Source organism: Salvelinus fontinalis, chromosome 20, assembly GCF_029448725.1.
Source record: "Salvelinus fontinalis isolate EN_2023a chromosome 20, ASM2944872v1, whole genome shotgun sequence".
Lineage (NCBI taxonomy): Eukaryota > Metazoa > Chordata > Actinopteri > Salmoniformes > Salmonidae > Salvelinus > Salvelinus fontinalis.
The window spans coordinates 3,642,952-3,666,862 of NC_074684.1; the positions used below are offsets into that span (position 1 = coordinate 3,642,952).

The 23,911-nt window shown below is 43.1% G+C and overlaps 1 protein-coding gene across 6 annotated transcripts in view; it reads right to left on the reverse strand.

Moving 5' to 3' along the window:
• LOC129817158 (metabotropic glutamate receptor 1-like) overlaps positions 1-23,911 on the reverse strand; it is a 63,143-nt gene that overhangs the window by 38,845 nt on the left and 387 nt on the right. For 4 of the 6 annotated variants that reach the window (XM_055872129.1, XM_055872126.1, XM_055872130.1 and 1 more), the window contains exons 2-3: positions 22,194-23,061; positions 17,775-18,027 (exon numbers count right to left, since the gene is read on the reverse strand). In XM_055872129.1, coding sequence (XP_055728104.1) covers positions 17,775-18,027; positions 22,194-22,920 — 980 coding nt within the window. In that variant the 5' untranslated portion in view covers positions 22,921-23,061. Of the gene's footprint in view, positions 1-17,774; positions 18,028-22,193; positions 23,062-23,189; positions 23,215-23,361; positions 23,902-23,911 lie in introns of those variants that run through there. The other 2 variants (XM_055872127.1, XM_055872128.1) reach the window with 2 other exon arrangements.

A 23,911-nucleotide genomic window follows, 5' to 3' on the forward strand; every position in this document is an offset into this window, starting at 1 on the left:
CTGTAGATTCTATTCGATGAGATAGATTGAAATTATGTTAAACATCACAGAATAGTTGAAAGATATTTGTTGTGTAAAACTCCAAAGAGGATGGCCATGGGCCAGATAGGATGGGCTGAGGGAAGCTGAGGGTTGGGATGTGGAATTGGAGACAAGTGGGAGTGGAGTTGCTGTGCGGGAGATAGAATGATGGTCAAAGATAAAAGTAAAAAATAAAGTCAAAATAAAACATAAGTAAAAAAGTACCTTTGAATGACACTGAGGGGCAGTGTTTTTACAGCTAATGCTGGTTTGCCTGGGGCTGATGCCGTGCAGGTGTTCGTACACATGCATATACACACACTCCCATTCAAATAAACGCATAAAAAACCACACACATACATGTAATAGTGCCAGACATGCACACAAACATATACAGTGGGGAGAACAAGTATTTGATACACTGCCGATTTTGCAGGTTTTCCTACTTACAAAGCATGTAGAGGTCTGTAATTTTTATCATAGGTACACTTCAACGGTGAGAGACTGAATCTAAAACAAAAATCCAGAAAATCACATTGTATGATTTTTAAGTAATTAATTTGCATTTTATTGCATGACATAAGTATTTGATCACCTACCAACCAGTAAGAATTCCGGCTCTCACAGACCTGTTAGTTTTTCTTTAAGAAGCCCTCCTGTTCTCCACTCATTACCTGTATTAACTGCACCTGTTTGAACTCATTACCTGTATAAAAGACACCTGTCCACACGCTCAATCAAACAGACTCCAACCTCTCCACAATGGCCAAGACCAGAGAGCTGTGTAAGGACATCAGGGATAAAATTGTAGACCTGCACAAGGCTGGGATGGGCTACAGGACAATATGCAAGCAGCTTGGTGAGAAGGCAACAACTGTTGGCGCAATTATTAGAAAATGGAAGAAGTTCAAGATGACGGTCAATCACCCTCGGTCTGGGGCTCCATGCAAGATATCACCTCGTGGGGCATCAATGATCATGAGGAAGGTGAGGGATCAGCCCAGAACTACATGGCAGGACCTGGTCAATGACCTGAAGAGAGCTGGGACCACAGTCTCAAAGAAAACCATTAGTAACACACTACGCCGTCATGGATTAAAATCCTGCAGCGCACGCAAGGTCCCCCTGCTCAAGCCAGCGCATGTTCAGGCCCATCTGAAGTTTGCCAATGACCATCTGGATGATCCAGAGGAGGAATGGGAGAAGGTCATGTGGTCTGATGAGACAAAAATATAACTTTTTGGTCTAAACTCCACTCGCTGTGTTTGGAGGAAGAAGAAGGATGAGTACAACCCCAAGAACCCATCCCAAACGTGAAGCATGGAGGTGGAAACATCATTCTTTGGGGCTGCTTTTCTGCAAAGGGGACAGGACGACTGCACCGTATTGAGGGGAGGATGGATGGGGCCATGTATCGCGAGATCTTGGCCAACAACCTCCTTCCCTCAGTAAGAGCATTGAAGATGGGTCGTGGCTGGGTCTTCCAGCATGACAACGACCCAAAACACACAGCCAGGGCAACTAAGGAGTGGCTCCGTAAGAAGTATCTCAAGGTCCTGGAGTGGTCTAGCCAGTCTCCAGACCTGAACCCAATAGAAAATCTTTGGAGGGAGCTGAAATTCCGTATTGCCCAGCGACAGCCCCGAAACCTGAAGGATCTGGAGAAGGTCTGTATGGAGGAGTGGGCCAAAATCCCTGCTGCAGTGTGTGCAAACCTGGTCAAGAACTACAGGAAACGTATGATCTCTGTAATTGCAAACAAAGGTTTCTGTACCAAATATTAAGTTCTGCTTTTCTGATGTATCAAATACTTATGTCATGCAATAAAATGCAAAGGAATTACTTAAAAATCATACAATGTGATTTTCTGGATTTTTGTTTTAGATTCCGTCTCACAGTTGAAGTGTACCTATGATAAAAATTACAGACCTCTACATGCTTTGTAAGTAGGAAAACCTGCAAAATTGTCAGTGTATCAAATACTTGTTCTCCCCACTGTACAGTTGGCATTTCTGTTATAATTTCAGTTGTCCTTAATGTCCTTTTTTTCTTCTTTTTTGTTGTTGTTGAAAACAGCAAACAACACTGTTTTCTTCTGGCTTTTTATTTTTTCTCTTTAGTTCATTCTCTTGGTTGTTGGTGCATTGGGGGGTTCTTGGGGGTGGGGAATGGAATTAATTGTATTATTTATTTATTTTGGGGGGGGGACTGTGGGAGGGATCTCGAATGGTTGAGGGACAGCTATTGGGGAACTGTGGGGGGGATCTTGGAGGGTTCAGGTTCATGTTTTTTGGCCTGGTGGTAGATCGGTCAACATGCCCTTGAGCAGGGCATTGACACTGGATGCTTCTGTGTGTCGCTCTGAATGGGAGTCTGTTGGATGACTGGTATGATGTAGTTGTTGAGCGGCTTCACTGCAAGTTTATTTTATGTTTTGGATATTCAAAAAAATATAATATATATATACACTGCTCAAAAAAATAAAGGGAACACTTAAACAACACAATGTAACTCCAAGTCAATCACACTTCTGTGAAATCAAACTGTCCACTTAGGAAGCAACACTGATTGACAATAAATTTCACATGCTGTTGTGCAAATGGAATAGACAAAAGGTGGAAATTATAGGCAATTAGTAAGACACCCCCAAAAAAGGGAATGGTTCTGCAGGTGGTGACCACAGACCACTTCTCAGTTCCTATGCTTCCTGGCTGATGTTTTGGTCACTTTTGAATGCTGGCTTTGCTTTCACTCTAGTGGTAGCATGAGACGGAGTCTACAACCCACACAAGTGGCTCAGGTAGTGCAGCTCATCCAGGATGGCACATCAATGCGAGCTGTGGCAAAAAGGTTTGTTGTGTCTGTCAGTGTAGTGTCCAGAGCATGGAGGCGCTACCAGGAGACAGGCCAGTACATCAGGAGACGTGGAGGAGGCCGTAGGAGGGCAACAACCCAGCAGCAGGACCACTACCTCCGCCTTTGTGCAAGGAGGTGCACTGCCAGAGCCCTGCAAAATGACCTCCAGCAGGCCACAAATGTGCATGTGTCTGCTCAATTGGTCCGAAACAGACTCCATGAGGGTGGTATGAGGGCCTGACGTCCACAGGTGGGGGTTGTGCTTACAGCCCAACACCGTGCAGGACGTTTGGCATTTGCCAGAGAACACCAAGATTGGCAAATTCGCCACTGGCGCCCTGTGCTCTTCACAGATGAAAGCAGGTTCACACTGAGCACATGAGCACATGTGACAGACGTGACAGAGTCTGGAGACGCCGTGCAGAACGTTCTGCTGCCTGCAACATCCTCCAGCATGACCGGTTTGGTGGTGGGTCAGTCACGGTGTGGGGTGGCATTTCTTTGTGGGGCCGCACAGCCCTCCATGTGCTCGCCAGAGGTAGCCTGACTGCCATTAGGTACCGAGATGAGATCCTCAGACCCCTTGTGAGACCATATGCTGACACATGCACATTTGTGGCCTGCTGGAGGTCATTTTGCAGGGCTCTGGCAGTGCACCTCCTTGCACAAAGGCGGAGGTAGCGGTCCTGCTGCTGGGTTGTTGCCCTCCTACGGCCTCCTCCACGTCTCCTGATGTACTGGCCTGTCTCCTGGTAGCGCCTCCATGCTCTGGACACTACTCTGACAGAAACAACAAACCTTTTTGCCACAGCTCGCATTGATGTGCCATCCTGGATGAGCTGCACTACATGAGCCACTTGTGTGGGTTGTAGAATCCGTCTCATGCTACCACTACAGTGAAAGCACCGCCAGCATTCAAAAGTGACCAAAACATCAGCCAGGAAGCATAGGAACTGAGAAGTGGTCTGTGGTCACCACCTGCAGAACCATTCCTTTTTTGGGGGTGTCTTACTAATTGCCTATAATTTCCACCTTTTGTCTATTCCATTTGCACAACAGCATGTGAAATTTATTGTCAATCAGTGTTGCTTCCTAAGTGGACAGTTTGATTTCACAGAAGTGTGATTGACTTGGAGTTACATTGTGTTGTTTAAGTGTTCCCTTTATTTTTTTGAGCAGTGTATATAAAAAGTTCACTTTCATAGCAGCCACATACAAACAGCATGATCATTTTGCACAATTGCATCTTGTACCTATGCGCTCTCCTCCTCTCACAGTTTCCCTTTGCTTGTGGACTTCAGTGCACAACACATCAGCTGTCTGTGACCAGGCGCAAAAACCTTTGGTGGACCATGGTGCTCCTCTACAGAGTGCTGTTGAGGCTACTGTAGACCTTTGCAAAATAGTGTGTTTTAATCAAATATTTTGTGACATGATTATATTTAGTATAGTTTTATCTAAAAAGGATAACTTTTTAAATGCTTTATTTTTATGAAATTCACTGAGGAGGATGGTCCTCCCCTTTCTCCTCTGAGGAGCCTTCACTGGGCATTTGATATTTTACAATAGGCCAGCATAGCCAAAATATTGATCAAAATGAACACTCATGAGAAATAAAGGTGAGAAATAATGATACTTTGGCATTAAACAAATATTAGAGCCATAAGCCTAACATACAGTGCCTTGCAAAATTATTCATCCACTCTGCGTTTATCCTATTTTGTTGCATGACAACCTGTAATTTAAATATATTTTTTATTTGGATTTCATGTAATGGACATACACAAAATATGCTTATGTATTCAGCCTCTTTGCTATGAAGCCTCTAAATAAGATCTGGTGCAACCAATTACCTTCAAAAGTCACATAATTAGTTAAATAAAGTCCACCTGTGTGCAATCTAAGTGTCACATGATCTGTCACATGATCTCAGTATATATACACCTGTTCTGAAAGGCCCCAAAGTCTGCAACACCACCAAGCAAGCGGCACCATGAAGACCAAGGAGCTCTCCAAACAGGTCAGGGACAACGTTGTGGAGAATTACAGATCAGGGTTGGGTTATAAAAAATAATCAGAAACTTTGAACATCCCACGGAGCACCATTAAATCCATTATTAAAAAATGGAAAGAATATGGCACCACAACAAACCTGCCAAGAGAGGGCCGCCCACCAAAACTCACGGACCAGGCAAGGAGGGCATTAATCAGAGAGGCAACAAAGAGACCAAAGATAACCCTGAAGGAGCTGCAAAGCTACACAGCGGAGATTGGAGCATCTGTCCATAGGACCTCTTTAAGCCGTACACTCCACAGAGCTGGGCTTTACGGAAGAGTGGCCAGAAAAAAGCCATTGCTTAAAGAAAAAAATAAGCAAACATGTTTGGTGTTCGCCAAAAGGCGTGTGGGAGACTCCCAAAACATATGGAAGAAGGTACTCTGATGAGATGAGAGAGATGATGTCAGATGAGACTAAAATTGAGCTTTTTGACAATCAAGGAAAATGCTATGTCTGGCGCAAACCCAACACCTCTCATAACTCCAAGAATACCATCCCCACAGTGAAGCATAGTGGTGGCAGCATCATGCATCATGCTGTGGGGATGTTTTTAGCCGGCAGGGACTGGGAAACTGGTCAGAATTGAAGGAATGATGGATGGTGCTAAATACAGGGAAATTCTTGAGGGAAACCTGTTTCAGTCTTCCAGAGTTTTGAGACTGGGATGGAGGTTCACCTTCCAGCAGGACAATAAGCATAGTGCTAAAGCAACACTCGAGTGGTTCAAGGGGAAACATTTACATTTCTTTTGAATGGCCTAGTCAATTCAGACCTCAATCCAATTGAGAATCTGTGGTATGACTTACAGATTGCTGTACACCAACGGAACCCATCCAACTTGAAGGAGCTGGAGCAGTTTTGCCTTGAAGAATGGGCAAAAATCCCAGTGGCAAGATGTGCCAAGCTTATAGAGACATACCTCAAGAGACTTGCAGCTGTAATTGCTGCAAAAGGTGGCTCTACAAAGTATTGACTTTGGGGTAAATAGTTATGCACGCTCAAGTTGTCTGTTTTTATTCTTATTTATTGTTTCACAATAAAAATATTTTGCATCTTCAAAGTGGTAGGCATGTTGTGTAAATCAAATGATACAAATCCCCCAAAAATCTATTTTAATTTAAGATTGTAAGGCAACAAAATAGGAAAAATGCCAAGGGGGTGAATAATTTCGCAAGGCACTGCCCTACAGTGTGCAGGACCTATTGATTCATACAATTTGAAACACTCATCTCCCGTCCGAATGCTTTAAAAAAAGAAAACTATACAAAGTAACAAAATGTGATATCACGTAAAAGTTAATGCAACCAACTACAGAGATTGATGGGAAGGGGGAGTGGGAGAGGAGGGAGACCCATGTACACCACTTCAATATAGCAGGCAGTCACACACTTGGCTTCAGTCACCCCCAAGAATGAAAAGGGAGACAAATCCAGCCTAGGGCTCCTCCTTGTCAGGCCTCTCACACTGGGCAGACAGGGGTCCTGGCATGGACAGCTGATACAGCTTCCCCACATACAGTTGAAGTCGGAAGTTTACATTCACTTAGGTTGGAGTCATTAAAACTCGTTTTTCAACCACTCCACAAATTTCTTGTTAACAAACTACAGCATTGGCAAGTCGGATAGGACATCTACTGTGTGCATGGCACAAGTCATTTTTCCAACAATTGTTTAAAGACAGATTATTTCACTTATAATTCACTGTATCACATTTCCAGTGGGTGAGAAGTTTACATACACTAAGTTGACTGTGCCTTTAAACAGATTGGAAAATTCCAAAAAAATGTAATGGCGTTAGAAGCTTCTGATAGGCTAATTGACATAATTTCAGTTAATTGGAGGTGTACCCGTGGATGTATTTCAAGGCCTATCTTCAAACTCAGCGCCTCTTTGCTTGACTTCATGGGAAAATCAAAAGAAATCAGCCAAGACCTCAGAAAAAAAATGTGGACCTCCAAATGTCTGGCTCATACTTGGGAGCAATTTCCAAACGCCTGAAGGTACCACGTTCATCTGTACAAACAATAGTACGCAAGTATAAACACAATGGGACCACGCAGCCGTCATACCGCGCAAGAAGGAGACGCGTTCTGTCTCCTAGAAATTAACGTACTTTGGTGCAAAAAGTGCAAATCAATCCCAGAACAACAGCAAATGACCGTGTGAAGATGCTGGAGGAAACAGGTACAAAAGTATCTATATCCACAGTAAAACAAGTCCTATAAAAACATAACCTGAAAGACCGCTCAGCAAGGAAGAAGCTACTGCTCCAAAACCGCCATTAAAAAGCCAGACTTCGGTTTGCAACTGCACATGGGACAAAGATCGTACTTTTTGGAAAAATATCCTCTGGTCTGATGAAACAAAAATAGAACTGTTTGGCCATAATGACCATTGTTATGTTTGGAGGAAAAAGAGGGATGCTTGCAGGCCGAAGAACACCATCCCTACCGTGAAGCACGGGGGTGGCAGCATCATGTTGTGGGGGTGCTTTGCAGGCAGGAGTGACTGGTGCACTTCACAAAATAGATGGCATCATGAGGAGGTAAAAGTATGTGGATATATTGTGGCAATATCTCAAGACATCAGTCAGGAAGTTAAAGCTTGGTCGCAAATGGGTCTTCCAAAAGGACGACCCCAAGCATACTTCCAAAGTTGTGGCAAAATGGCTTAAGGACAACAAAGTCAAGGTATTGGAGCATACAAACCTGACTCAGTTACACCAGCTCTATCAGGAGAAATGGGCTAAAATTCACCCAACTTATTGTGGGAAGTTTGTGGAAGGCTACCCGAAACGTTTGACCCAAGTTAAACAATTTAAAGGCAATGCTACCAAATACTAATTGAGTGTATGTAAACTTCTGACTCACTGGGAATGTGACAAAATAAATAAAAGCTGAAATAAATCATTCTCTTCTCACATTCCTGACCTTATTTCCTTTGTTCAGTCTTTGTTTAGTTGGTCAGGACGTGAGCTGGGTGGGCATTCTATGTTATGTGTTTCTATGTTTGTTTTAGGGTTGTCAACTAGCCTGATACGGTTCTCAATCAGGGGCAGGTGTTTTACGTTTCCTCTGATTGGGAACCATATTTAGGTAGGCTGTTCTCACTGTTTTTTTGTGGGTGATTGTTCCTGTTCATTGCGTTCTTCGTTGTCTGTATGTTCACATGTTCAGGTCTGTAGCGTCGTTAGTTTCATTTTCTGTTTATTGTTTTGTTCGTGTTAAGTGTTTCCAAGAAATATGGAAACGTACCACGCTGCGCTTTGGTCCTCCTCTCTTCCATCTAACGACGAGCGTTACATCTCTCTACTATTTTTCTGACATTTCACATTCTTAAAACAAAGTGGTGATCCTAACTGACCTATGAAAGGGAATTTTTACTAGGATTAAATGTCAGGAATTGTGAAAAACTGAGTTTAAATGTATTTGGCTAAGGTGTATGTAAACGTCCGACTTCAACTGTACGTCACTGGTATAAGAGTGACCTCGTTGAAGAGGAGATCCAGGAGCCCGTCTACGTAGCCAGTAATGTTTTTGAAAAGGGAAATGTTTGTTAATTTCCTTAAATCCCCTAAATTATGATGCTATCAATTAATTGATGGAGTGATCTACTCATTCTACAATGTGTTTTCTGGTGTTTTTTAAGTACTCAAATTGAAATATGATATATTTGGTCGTACACTTTTTTGTGAAACTTTTCAGTGTTTTGTGTGACTGAAATGCTCAATTGATGCAGATTTTACATGAATAACTATGACTTCACAGCATATCCCCTCTTCTTTGCCTTGGGAAAATCCTGCTGCGGTGATTGCCTAGGAATCTGTGCAGACAGAGTAGGTAGATTTTTTTTGAAAATGTCTATCATTACAGCTTGATGATAGTGGAAAGACATGATTAGCCCAAATTAATTACACCAAATGTAATACAACAACCCACACAATGGAATGCCAAAATATGATTATCAGGGGAGAATTACAAATACTGTACACACGGCAACACCTTTTGGACAACATTCTTTTGTGCCAGCTGTGTGCAATGTAGGCGGCTTAGGGATGGAAGAACAAAAAGCATATAGTGACTATCAGGTGTGTTACAGAAAATATACCGTTCACAAGTCAGAGCAGCCACAGCCAGAGTTGCATTATCTAACGTTAGTCCCCCGATCCCCCCAAAATGTTGGCTACCATGTTGGCTACCAAGTCAGACAAGTCAGACTACCAAGTCAGACAAACTCTGATACTTACATTATGGTCAGCGCTTGCAAGATCCACTGTCAATGATGGTACAGCATCCGTCTTCAGGATTAGCTTCCTGACAAGACCCACCATCGCTCTATCAATTCTTTATCAATGTACCAGCTACAGTCATTTTTCATAATTGGGTCACCCTACTTTGAACGGGTTTCATCCTAATATCATCCAATTTGATGAAAAACATTATTTTCACTGTTCAGGACCTTTAAAATCCATGGACAGTTTGATCTGCACCACATGGAGACAGTTCATTTCCCTGAAATTATTAGGACCAATGTGCGTCCTAGGGCTGAGCTTGAGTATCATTTTCAGCAGTTTGTTTTGGGCCATTTGAAGTTTAAAAAAAAGTATTATATTTTATTTTTGCATTTTCTAATTAAGAACATTCAAAACAAAAGTGAAAAGATATATTAGACAACAATAGGACAAAGTGACAGTAACAAGACGAGCGTAAATTTTTTTTTTTTTATATATACAAACATACAATAAATAAGTCATAATAAAGAGTAAAATAAATAATAATAATAATAATAATGAGACATTGGATCATATGGTCACCTGCCGTAAGCTACATATTATACATTACGTGTGAAACATTATATAAGGATTATATAGAGATTCTATCAATGTGATGTGGGGGGAGATTCTCCATATAGTCAATAAAAGGTTGCCAAATTCTGTAAAATGTCTTTAACTTATTCCTCAAGCAGTAAGTGATTTTCTCCAGTGGGATACAACTATTAACTTCCGATAGCCACATTGCAACTGGCAGGGAGAAATCCGACTTCCATGTCAAGGCAATACATTTCTTGGCAATCGCTAGCAATATTTCTGTTAGCTTTATAGTATGGCTTTGCCTAATATTGGTGTTAGTAAAGTTACCCAGTAGACAGACCTCCGGGTCTAAAGGGAATGCAACCCCGTGAATTGAGGATATGGTATCGCATACCCCCTGCCAGAAACCGTGTAGTTTTGAACACTGCCAAGTGGAATGGAGGAATGTTCCTTCATCTGAGCCACATCTAAAACATAGGGAGGAGATATCAGGGTTGAACTTGTGCAGTCTAGATGGGGTGATATAGAGCTGATGGAGGAAATGAAACTGGATCAGTCTGTATCTGGAGTTCAATGTGGATGTAATACCATCCCTGCATTGGTCACTCCATAGACCCTCATCAAGATCAATACCCAGATCTTTTTCCCATCTAAGTCGGGGTTTATCTAGCCCAGGCAGTGTTAGTCCTGACATAAGAGCATCGTAAACACGGGAAATGGTCTTGAACAGTGGTTGGTCTGCTTGGCAGAGTTGTTCAATAGGTGACATCTTAGGTAGCTTCCACTGTCCCTTGAGAGTCACCCTAATAAAGTTTTGTTGTTGTAGGTAGCTAAAGAAGTCCCTGTTAGGCAAGTGGTATTTATGTTTTAGCTGATCAAAAGACATAAGAACTCCCTCCTCATAACAATGTTCCAGAAGAGTGATCCCCTTATCAGACCAATGGTCTAATGTTACTGTTCTGGAAAAACATAGGGATCAATCTATTGTTCCATAAAGGGGTTTTAGGGGAAATGAATCCCCCTCGTCTGAACAGCTCATGTAGTTTGCACCATGCCAGGACAGAATGTATGATTAAAGGGTTGTCTCTGATGGTTTTTATAGATTTTCTGTCCCATTTGTAAAACAATTCTGCCCCAGTGTCATCATTTACCTCAAGCTTTTCAATGTTCAACCATGAGGGAGAGGGACCATTGTCAAACCTCTGAGCCAGAAACCTAGACTGTGCAGCCCAGTAGTACATTCTAAAATTGGGGAGGTTTAACCCCCCTTTACCATAATCAAGGGTCAGTTCATCCAGGCCAACCCTAGGGGTTTTGCCGTGCCAGATAAACCGTCTGGTCAGCTTGTCGAGAGAGGAAAAGAATGCTGCGGGAACAGGGATAGGGAGAGATTGAAACAGATATAGAAATCTGGGCAGGACATTCATTTGAATTACATTGATTCTACCCAGTAGAGTGAGAGGCAAGTCCATCCATTTACAAAGGTCACCCTCCACCTTTTGCAACAAACTGGCCAGATTGAGTTTATAGAGGTTGTTCAGGTTACCATCCACCATTATGCCCGAATATGTGAAGCCCATAGGCGACCATCTAAAAGGAAACTTGTGCTTGATGGCATGGTGGTCAAAGACAGACAACGGTAAGATTTCGCTTTTATCTAAATTGACCTTATATCCAGAGAAAGAACTATAACACTGTAGTAGGATCTGCAAGTGAGAGAGGGAGTGTTCTGGGTCTGTTAGAAATAAGATAAGGTCGTCCGCAAAGAGTGATAATTTATGGGTATGGGGGCCCACCTCAAAGCCACGTATGTCAGGGCACGTTCTAATAGCCTCAGCCAACGGTTCGATGGCGAGGGCAAAGAGGTGGGGGCTAATTGGGCAACCTTGTCTGTTCCCCCTATAGAGAGGGAAAGAGGAGGAAGTAATCCCATTGGTAGCAATCCTAGCTTTAGGAGATTTGTAGAGTGATTTTATCAAATTTACAAACACAGTACCTAAACCAATTTTTTCCAAGACGCAAAAGAAGTATGGCCATTCAACCCTATCAAAGGCCTTTTTAGCGTCGAGGGAGACAGCGACACTAGGTATTTTGTTTTTGTTAGCAAGGTGAATTATATCAAAGAACCTTCTGAGATTATTGGAGGACAATCTATTAATTATGAAGCCAGTCTGATCGGGGTTGACCAACAGGGGAAGACATGACTCCAGTCTCTTAGATAGCATCTTGGTGACCAGTTTACAATCTGTGTTAAGGAGAGAGATTGGTCTATAGGAGGCGCACTTTAGTGGATTTTTCCCTTTCTTGTGGATTACAGTAATCACTGCTTGAGAGAAAGACTCTGGAAAGCAGTTGTCTTCCCGGCTCTTTTAAGTACCTCCATAAGGTAAGGGACCAACAGCTCCCTAAATTCTTTATAGAACTCTGGAGGGAAGCCATCTTCCCCAGGAGATTTATTAGAAGGTAAGGATTTAATGGCCTCCAACAGTTCAGGAACTGAGAAGTGTTCACTCTGTCTTCCTCTGACAGGCATGGGAGGTTGAGAGAGGAGAGAAAGGAGATCTCTGATAGATCATCGCTTGATTGGGAAGTGTAGAGTTCTTCATAGTATTTCTTAAAAGTATTATTAATTTCAGTAGGGTCGAAAGATATCTCATTAGTAAGAGTTTCTATAGCATTAATTGTCCTATTACTTTCCTCTGCTTTCAGTTGCCATGCCAATACTTTGTGAGCTTTCTCTCCAAGCTCGTAATAACGCTGTTTTGATTTAGTGATGGCCCTCTCAGCTTGATATGTGTTCAGAATATTATATTTAAGTTTTTTATTTACCAAAAGCCTGTATAGATCTTTAGTCGGGCCTCTTTGGTAGGTTTTCTCTAGCTCGGAGATTTCAGATTCAAGGGCACTTAGTTCCGCACCGTGTTTTCTCTTCAGCCCTTTAGTATAGGAAATGATCGGTCCCCTCAGATAGGCCTTCAATGTGTCCCAAAGAATGAAACTGTCAGGAGCGGAGGGTTTGTTTGCCAAAGTAAAAATATTGATCTGCTCTTTGATGAATGCACAAAATTCCGGTTGATTTAGGAGTATAGAATTTAGTCTCCATCTATATGCTCCATTTACCCTTGGTAGGAATGGAGATTGATAATAGCAGAGGAGAATGTTCACTAAGCAATCTGGGGATATACTCAATATCTAACACTCTATGAAACAGTTGGGTCGATAGTAAAACGTTCTCTATGCGTGTGTGTGTGAATAAACATTTGACGTTTTTTGTTATGCCACTGAACCATGAGATACAATCATAGGCATTGTGGCACTGTATCAGAGATGTTGCCAGGGTCGATGTTGGCTTTAGTCAGTTAGCTGCTTAAGGCCTTTTCAAAAGTCTCCTTATTCTTATGTGCAACCAAGAGGGCAGATAAAAACAATGAAGATAAAAAAACACACAAATAAGTATAGAGAAATTCGCAGGAGTAAACTACCAAGGCTGCCACTAGGCGCCACGGCAACCATGGAACAACAACTGCTTTCCCTCCATCCCTGCTGTTTAGACATAACAGCCTCCATCTAGATAAGAGGAGGAACAGAAGGGCTCTCCAAGAAGATTAACCTGGTGATGGAGCAGTGTTTGAGAAGCATTTGAGAAGAGTTTGGCAAATCCACCGAGAACGGTGCTTACAATGGCTCTGAATCTACTCCCTCCCTATCATTCTGTCTCATCAATGTCCTCCTCCTCAGACACAAGCCTGACAGTCAGAAGGACCGATGCCCTACAACAACCTCCATCCCCAAACATCTTTAAGAAATAGACAGGATCTTGCAAGAAAAAAGGTGGCGATGGAAGTGGAGGTCAAGTTTTAGGCATATCTTTTGATGACAACAGAGGAGTGTCCTTGTCTTTGAAGGTCTTGATGGTGTAATGTGTGGTTGTCACACTGTGAATGCTGCTCTGCCCTTCTCCCCTATTCTTCTTCTAATGAAGAATTACAGCTGGAGTCACACAGAGTCACACAGCGTTGACACTAGAGAGCCTCTCAGACACCCATGTCTGTGCCCTCTGCCACAAGGAAGAGCCCATCAGAGGATAGACAGGGGGTGGGGGAAGAGAGCGAGAGAGGCTTTGACTATGTACAGACTTCGTGAGAATAGCCTTGCTATTGAGAAAGGTTCCCATAGGCAGACCTGGCTCTCAAGAGAAGACAGGCTATGTGCACACTGCCCACAAAAATGAGGTGGAAACTGAGCTGCACTTCCTAACCTCCTGCCAAATGTATGACCATATTAGAGACACATATTTCCCTCAGATTACACAGACCCCAAAAGAATTTGAAAACAAATCAAATTTTCCATCAACTAAATTTTCCATCCAATTTACCATCAACTCCCATATCAACTGGGGGAAATATCACAGTGTGCAATCACAGCAGCAAGATTTGTGACCTGTTGCCACAAGAGAAGGGCAACCAGTGATGAACAAACACCATTGTAAGTACAACCCATATTTATTTGTATTTATTTCCCCTTTTTTTTACTATTTGCACATCGTTACAACACTGTATATAGACATAATAAAACATTTGAAATGTCTTTATTCTTTTGGAACTTTTGTGAGTGTAATGTTTACTGTACATTTGTTATTGTTCATTTCACTTTTGTCTATTATCTATTTCACTTGCTTTGGCAATGTAAACATATGTTTCCCATGACAATAAAGCCCCTTGAATTGAAATTAATTGAATTGAATTGAAAGGGGGACTGACTCGACTTCAAAGAGCAACTGGAAGCTTTGTTGATGTATTTGTAAAGATAAACAATAAAAAATATTCAAACAAATCAAGTCTTTCTTTTCATACTGGTATATTGACACAGTACAGTATGTGTTACTGGTAGTTCCTTATTCTATGGATTGTTTTATGTAGTGGATATAGGTGATTATCCTAAATTATACAACAGGTATTCCACAAGTTACCACCATCTAAATCTATGACGTTGAAAAGCCTATTTACTTTGTTCCATCTGATTGCGCAATCCACTCTCTCATCAGCCCAGCCAGGCAATTTACAGTATATACTAGATCTACACTGTAAAAAGCATGATTTTAATCGATGCATACAAAGAAATGTCAATAGAAAACATGTTTGAAATGATTGTGTTAGATGTGTAGTTGGCTCTCTTCTGAACAACGGCCTGGCGAGAGAGCAAATGTTCTATGCCAGGCGAAATCGCACATCATTACCTCATTGTTATGGATGTCTCCCCCACAACATCACTGGAAAACACTTTAAACAATCGCAAATGCAGCTTCTTTGCTATTATTCTGGCTGCACTGTTTGACGTGACCGTGTCAGCTTCAACGTGATCAAGACAAAGGAGATGATTGTGGACTACAGGAAAAGGAGGACCGAGCACGCCCCCATTCTCATCGATGGGGCTGTAGTGGAGCAGGTTGAGAGCTTCAAGTTCCTTGGCGTTCACATCATCAACAAACTAATATGGTCCAAGCACACTAAGACAGTCGTGAAGAGGGCAGAACAAAACCTATTCTCCCTCAGGAATCTGAAAAGATTTGGCATGGGTCCTCAGATACTCAAAAGGTTCTACAGCTGGACCATCGAGAGCATCCTGACGGGTTGCATCACTGCCTGGTATGGCAACTGCTCAGGTCCAACCGCAAGACACTACATAGGGTAGTGCGTACGGCCCAGTACATCACTGGGGCCAAGCTTCCTGCCATCTATACCAGGCGGTGCAAGAGGAGGGCCCTAAAAATTGTCAAAGACTCCAGCCACCCTAGCCATAGACTGTTCTCTCTGCTACAAGTGGTACCGGAGCGCCAAGTCTAGGTCCAAGAGGCTTCTAAAGAGCTTCTACCCCCGAGCCATAAGACTCCTGAACATCTAATCAAATGGCTACCCAGACTATTTGCAATGCCTCCCCCCATCTTTTATGCTGCTGCTACTCTCTGTTATTATCTATGCATTGTCACTATAAGAACTCTACCTAAATGTACATATTACCTCAATTACCTCGACTAACCGGTGCCTCCGCACATTGACTCTGTACCGGTACCCCCTGTATATAGCCTCGCTATTGTTATTTTACTGCTGCCAACTGCTGCCAATTACCAACTGATGAATTGGTTTACAATTACCACCATAGTCATAAAAACCAAAACATTCCTCTTTTAGGGGTTATTGACTCCTGTTAGAAATGTAAAAACCAACAACTCTTTAATCTGTGACTCTTTAATCATTTGTTACTTTCATTTCTTTTTTTGTTGTTGTATTTTTCTTGACATTGCGTTGTTGGTTAAGGGCTTGTAAGTAAGCATTTCACTGTATGGTCTACACCTGTTGTATGGGACAAATTAAATTTGATTTGATTTATTCACACCCCTGAGTCGATACTTTGTTGAAGCACCTTTGTCACCTATTACAGCTGTGAGTCTTTCTGGGTAAGTCTCTTAGAGCCTTCCACAGGTGGATTGGGCAACATTTGCCCATTATTCTTTTCAAAATTCTTCAAGCTCTGTCAAATTGGTTCATTGCTAGACATTGGATCATTGCTAGACAACCATTTTCAGGTCTTGCTATAGATTTGCAGGTAGATTTAAGTCAAAACTGTAACTCGGCCACTCAGGAACATTCATTTGGTAATTCACTTGGTAAGCAACTCCAGTGTATATTTGGCCTTATGTTTTAGGTTAGTGTCCTGCTGAAAGGTGAATTCATCTCCCAGTGGAAAGCAGACTGAACCAGTTTTTCCTCTGTCAATTAGGTTAGTATTGTGGAGTAACTACAATGTTGTTGATCCATCCTCAGTGTTCTCCTATCACAGCCATTAAACTCTGCAACTGTTTTCAAGTCACAATTGGCCTCATGGTGAAATCCCTGAACGGTGTCCTTCCTCTCCGGCAACTGAGTTAGGAAGAACGCCGATATCTTTGTAGCGACTGGGTGTATTGATACACCATCCAAAGTGTAATGAAGAACTTCACCACGCTTATTTTTTTTACCCATCTACCAATAGGTGCCCTTCTTTGCGATGCATTGAAAACCTCCCTGGTTTTTGTCGCTGAATCTGTGTTTGAAATACACTGCTCAACTGAGGGACCTTACAGATAATTGTATATGTGGGGTATGGAGATGAGGTAGTCATTAAAAAATCACGTGAAACACTATTATTGCACATAGAGTGAGTCCACGCAACTTATTATGTGACTCGTTGAGCACATTATTACTCCTGGACTTATTTAGGCTTGCCATAACAAAGGTGTCGAATACTTTTTGAATCAAGACATTTCAGCTTTACATTTTTTAGAAAAACATAATTCCACTTAGACATTATGGGGTACGTGTGTATGCAAATGACAACAAAAAAAACATTGAAAAGTAATCCATTTTAAATTCAGGCTGTAAACACAACAAAATGTGGAAAAAGTCCAAAGATGTGCCCTGATTGGGTCGCGTCCATAGATTTAGAACAAAAAGACTGGGTTGCGTCTCTGGCAACCGGACCGATAGAACGAACAACCAGCCGGCTTGGCCTAGATTTGTGTCTGGACTATATCTCGTGGAATGATGAAATAGTATGAATAAATTCATCAAAATATTTTTTTTAATGAAAATATGTCAATCATTATTTGAATACCATGGTAACCCTTATAAAAGTGATATTGCCATAGAAGCCGGTGTTTGGAGGATATATTGGCACGGTTTGTCAGCCCTCGACCACACATGCCAAGTTGTATTGAAACACGGGCTTCTCAGGCATTATCAAGGTCTACAAAATCTACACCCTGACACAGCATCATATAAGCAGTTTTGTATCTGTGACAGAGATACAAATGATTCATTACCGGTGACCTTTTCTCACTGGAAATAGTGGTATCTGCTCCAATTCCACTTAGTTGCCTTGGTGACATGTGTGTCGGGAAGCAGGCAGCACAAAACCACCCTGCACCCACCATTGAATACAATACAAAAACCACATCACCCCAAAATAAGTACCTTACAGCCATGTGCCTTACCTGCCAATGAGGAGGAACTCTCCTCCAGCCACACCCAGACGTCTCATGGCCATGAGGAGGCCGCGCACGGTCATGCCCTCGCAGAAACACAGCACCACGCGGGCCTTGGGCAGACGTTCGCGGAGCTTCTTAAGCAGGCGGTCAAAGTGCTTCTCCCCGGCGTTGCTGTAGATCTTGTCAGAGTGGGCGATGCACAGACCCTCCTGGGAGGCCAGCTCCTTGAAGGCTTCCATGCCACTCTCCCCGTAGTTTCCTAGGGTGGAGGGATGAACCGATGGGTTAATCACCACTTGACACACAAAATGACTGACGAGGAGTCACCATTTTGGAGCAGGAAAAGGAAAAACATCCTCGTCATTGATCTACAACGGAGGTTTTGTCGTTATAGGACACGAAACCTACATAAAAAGTCACAATCGTAGCACAGAATTCATGAGAAAGAATATTGGCTATGAGCATTGCTTTTCATTTCAACCAAGCCTCTCAATCTATTCCACTGAGTTGTAGCTAACAGTCTATTTCAGTGTGCAGTGATTTCAGAATTTCTCTATATACTTCATCAAGGCCCTGCAGGCTGACAGTGACTGGATTCAGCCACACTAAAGCGAAAAACTCCCCAGAAACGGACGGGCGGAGCAAGCAGAGCGAGGTGGGTGGAAAGGATGGGACAGGCAGAGAGAGCAGTGACTGTATGCTAGCAGGATAGTCCATATCTCCAATCATCTTTGCTGATAGCGATGTTGTGTTTCCATAAGTGGATGATTTGGTCTTATTTAGCATGTATGGTAAAGCTTCAACCCGTAGCTAGCTCTTCCAATTCAAATAAGCTCGAAAAAAAGTGAATGGCATTTTATTTTTTATTTTGTGTGACTAGTGCCAGCAATAAAACGCCAAAATAGAGACTAATTGAGCAAGGCGTCAATGAGGACAACCTGCCCGCCCGGCTTCGGTTGGGTCATTATAATTCAAAACAATGCATTCTAAAATAAATCACACACACACGCCTCACACACTCGCCTTTCGGGAGTTTAGGCTAAAACTACTGTCGTAGTCTGATGACTGTGACACGTCAGGCTGTGAATGACTGTGACTGTGCTGCAGTCCATATCCATCCTCTGATATAACCAGATAAATAGGGAGTCAAGTGGCTACTGATCGCAATCAGGGATGCTGAAAGGGGTAGAGGGATGCTATATTTGCCTATGATGGCATCCTAATCAAGCTCTGCAAAGCTGTCTTATTTTCCATATGTAACCTTTATTTAACTAGGCAAGTCAGTTAAGAACAAATTCTTATTTACAATGACGGCCTACACCGACGTACATACATAGGCTGCGTCTGAAATTGCATCATATTCCCTATGTAGTGCACTGCTTTTGACCAGAGCCAAAAGTAGTGCACTATAGAGGATATGGTGCCATTTTGGACTCAGCCCTAGTTGTGCACAGAGGACGCTGTTTTATTGTGTATATTCAAAGTGCTGGTTTCAATCGAAGATGTTGTCTGCAATGTTAATGCAGTGCTTTCATGGCCCTTACACACACCTGTCTCATTCTGAAAAATGGAGGCATCTTCCTAAGCACATTGTGCTCTTTTGACAGTCTGATTGTGCTTGACAAGGGAAAAATAGGTCTGAATTGGCAGCACACTAATGCATTACCCTAGGGGTGCTATTAGACTGGGCCACAATTGTTAGTTTTCCAACATAGCCTTTGATGATACTTTGAATTGCCTCGTTTTATTTTCCTGATGGCAAATGGGAATCATGATATCCAATTATTTTTCTCTTTCGATTGAGGTTGGAGGGAGGGAGGGATGGATGGATGAAAGCAGGCATATTGACACCCATTCACTGAAACGATTTATGTTAATCTAGCCAGGTAATTTATGCAATCGCAGATCCTTAGCTGTTGCTATGGGCAACATGCTGCATTTTTACTTGTCTTAGGTGGCGGAGAGAGATGGCTGCTGTTTGGGGAGGGGGAGGTGCTGTCTGTCATTGTGACTGCTGTTTAAAGCTATCTGAACAGGTGAATTCGTTTTATGGTTGATCAATTCTAAACCCCTTCAGTTCAAAGGATTTCAATTTAAAGATTTCAGTCCAGCAAGAGACATTTTAGTCATATTTTTCATATCAATTAACAAATTCACTACATTTTTTACCTCACAGCCCCCACAATTTTCACAACAACAACCATTCCTCAAAGTACACAAAATACGATTGACCTTACCATACACTCAATATTATACCTAGCAGGCATGGTGAAGGTCAGCTCCCTAGCACCCCCTAGCTGTGCCTCATGGCACTTCACCTCCACTCTCTCCTGGCTCTGCCTGCATGCCCTTCAACCTGACCGTGACCCCTGAGCTTTTGTGCTTCCCCTATTGGTTTCTAGGCTCTGCCTTTTCAAGGTGATCCAGAGTTCAACCCTCCCTTTAGGGCCTGTCTATCACATATCCCTCTAACAACTCCCAGAGCTCATCAGTGGCCACTACAGAGCAGAGATGCACTCTGCCTTTCAATCATTACCTGATCACTCCATTGGTTACATTTCACTGAGATTTAGGCTGAAGAGTCTCGGCTAATGGCTAATGGCAGAGATTTACATGTAACTACAATTTAGCCATCTTCACATTTAATTGTATCCTCTCCCAATTACAGTTGTGATAAAACTGGCGAAAGAGTTGTCTGTGATTCAAGCTTAAGCGGTGTGTGTCGGCGTTGTGGAGTGCTACTGGTGTGCGCACTGACAAACTCCACCGATAACGCATTCAGACAGGTGCTGCTGAGAAGCTAATGTGGGCTGCTATTGCGATGTGCTGATATTTCCAGCGTTGAGAGGCATTGCCAGAGGTGCTTAGAAATCCCTCACAACCATGGGTTAAATATGATGGAAACACACTCAACACAGTTTAATTCTATCGATATCCATAACAGGGGGAGACGTTTGGAGGTATTGATTACACCCATAGAATTAGAATTACTAGAGCAGACATTTCTTTCAAGTGTTATGTAAATAAGCGGACCAGACGGATTCTATTTATATGATTCCTCGCATAGAGATACATTACCTGTAACCCCAGCCTGATAGTACGCCGCACAGCACAAGAACAGCAAATGCAGGGGGGAAACAGTCCATTAGTGCCCCTGTTAAATATGGATAGGCTGGTTGATTAATTAAGACATGCTTAGAAATGCAAATAATGAAGATGATGGAGCCCGCCTGTTATTTTCTAATGGAATAGAATTAGCATCAAATTAAACATCCTGGGAGAGAGAGAGAGAGAGAGAGAGAGAGAGAGAGAGAGAGAGAGAGAGGAGAGAGAGAGAGAGAGAGAGAGAGAGAGAGAGAGAGAGAGAGAGAGAGAGAGAGAGGAGAGAGAGAGAGAGAGAGAGAGAGAGAGAGGAGAGAGAGAGAGGAGAGAGAGAGGAGAGAGAGAGAGAGAGAGAGGAGAGAGAGGAGAGAGACAGAGAGAGAGAGAGAGAGAGAGGAGAGAGAAGAGAGAGGAGAGAGAGAGAGAGAGAGAGAGAGAGAGGAGAGAGAGAGAGGAGAGCCCGCCTGTTATTTTCTAATGGAATAGAATTAGCATCAAATTAAACATCCTGGGAGAGAGAGAGAGAGAGAGAGAGAGAGAGAGGAGAGAGAGAGAGAGAGAGAGAGAGAGAGAGAGAGAGAGAGGGAGAGAGAGAGAGAGGAGAGAGAGAGAGAGTGAGAGAGAGAGAGAGAGAGAGAGAGAGAGAGAGAGAGAGAGAGAGAGAGAGAGAGAGAGAGAGAGGAAGAGAAGAGAGAGAGAAGAGAGAGAGAGAGAGAGAGAGAGCGCGCGCTGACTGGTTATCTTTTCTATCTAGTGTCCAATCTAATTGTCTCTAATATAAATAGATCCAAATAAACACCAAAATACATTTTTCAGTCAGAGAACACTGACAACAGTGAGACTGAATTGTGGCTTGAGAGATCGGATGCGTTGCTGGAGTGTGGATGTGATAAAAGGCGGAAGAGCAGATTGCTGTGACATACATCCAATATAGGTCACAACCCCATACTTTACCTGGGGTGTGTGTATGGATAGTTACATTGCACAGGATGTATAGGTTTGTCTGGAGAGAGGGAATTCCAGTTTTACAGTTTCCCTTCAACGCAATGCACACAGAAGCACACACATAGGGAGGACACAAAGTTAGGAGCAAGTGCTTAACTGTTCACAAACCACGCTCACAATCCACCACCATATAAATAGCTAGGCCTATTTATCATAATCCCAATTTTTTCAACCTCAAACCCAAACAGAGAGTAGACAAAATCAATTTGACAGCATGTGCAAAACCTCTCCAAATCTGTGCTAGTCTGACTATGCCTTACTTGGTCTAATCCTATCCTAGAAGTTGAACCCGTGTTTTGAGTGAGTTGAGTGACTCACCCTCTGTGTGCACCGCAGACACATAGGTCCAGTTGTAGCGCTTGACTATGTCCAGCATGGCCCTGGCCTGGAGCGTGTCAGAGGGCACGACCCGCAGGAAGTACTTAAAGAGCGTCTTGTCACTCAGGTCGATACTGGTCGCGGAATAAGCAATCTGGGGGATGTTGAAGAGCTGCAGTAGGTTCTGCACCTGGATAGCCACGGAGCTTGAGCCCGGCCCGATCACCCCAGCGATGGGCTTCTTGGAGGGCGGGGGCTGGTTAGATGGCGTCCCGTCGATGCACCACTTGGAGCCGTCCTTGTCGTCCCGGATGGAGATGAGGGAATCCCGGATGAACTCGATGCTCTGCTCCAGGGCCACAGAGGAGTGCCAGCAAGAGTCCCGTATCTCACAGCCCAGGCTGATGTTGGGGAGCAGGAAAGGGTCGGCGTTGATCCGGTCCAGGGTGTGGAACATGGCCTCCACCCGCTGGATGCCATACTGCTCACGGACATCCCCGCACTTTCGGTCGGCCACTTTTTCGGCGGACGGCTGGTGGTGGACTGAGAAGAGGGCCCCGATTATCACGTCTCCGTCCATCCGGGCCACGGAGCGGGGAGTGGCCCGCGGGACCGCCGATCGCTCAAAGATGCTGCTTTTGTGGGACAGCACGAGTACATCAAGGAATAGTGTCGGGAGACACAGGAGCATGAGGAAAGCCATCGTTACGCTTGCCATATCCCGCATCACGTGAGCGGCGCCAGCTACACGGACATACTATCTGTTCCTGGCAGTTGAGCAGGAACGTTGGCTGTCTTTCAGTATATCCACGTTTAACCCAATGACCATGATTGGGGAACACAGCGCCCTGAGCACATCCAAACACACCTGGAGAGAGATCAAAACACAGTCATAAAATATCGAGCAAGATTGTGAAGGCAGCAACAGATATGCAACGTTTCAGTTAACATGCAGTCTCTACAATACATGGGTTTGAAAATAATGGTGGCCCTCACAATGAACAGGAGGATATTCTTGGATTAATGAGGTTCATAGCCTATTAGCCAACACACCATTCCTTCTAGAAATAAGGCTAATACCTTACCCCTTTGCAAACTATATATACTATCATTAATCCCACAAGGGGCAATTATGTTATCTTAAATGAGATAATGGCATCGCTCCCACCGTCCATTGAGAAACCCGAGCTGTCGAGAAGCCCATTTCAGCACCCTGGAGAGCTCACTAACTCAGCGGATTACTGAGGAAACGCCTTCGTACAGGTAGGTGCTACTGATAAGCTATGTAGGGTACTGGAGCTATGTGCTGATATTTCCACGGTCGTGAAAGGATCTCATTGAGTTCCTAAACCAATCAATGGCAAAGTATATTCCTTTCATTAGACACGACTGAACAAATCCTTGATACCCAGTCTGATGACATGGAGCTTTGAACAACGTTGCACAGAGTCTCGTGGAATTATAATTGAGCATAAATCGAATTTCCAAGACATTGTATCTTGTCATGCTCTGTAAGATCCAATGCGCAGCATGCAATATTTTCCACCCTCAACTATTCGAATTCATCGCTCACACCCCTCAGTGGACTGAATCAAAACATTCAATAAAATGCCATTTTCGAAAAAGGATGATTACAAGGTAATCCGTGTCACGAGCATATCAAAACCGACACATGCTCTAGCGTTCACATCTCTTCTCTCAAATGAATTCGGGGAAGA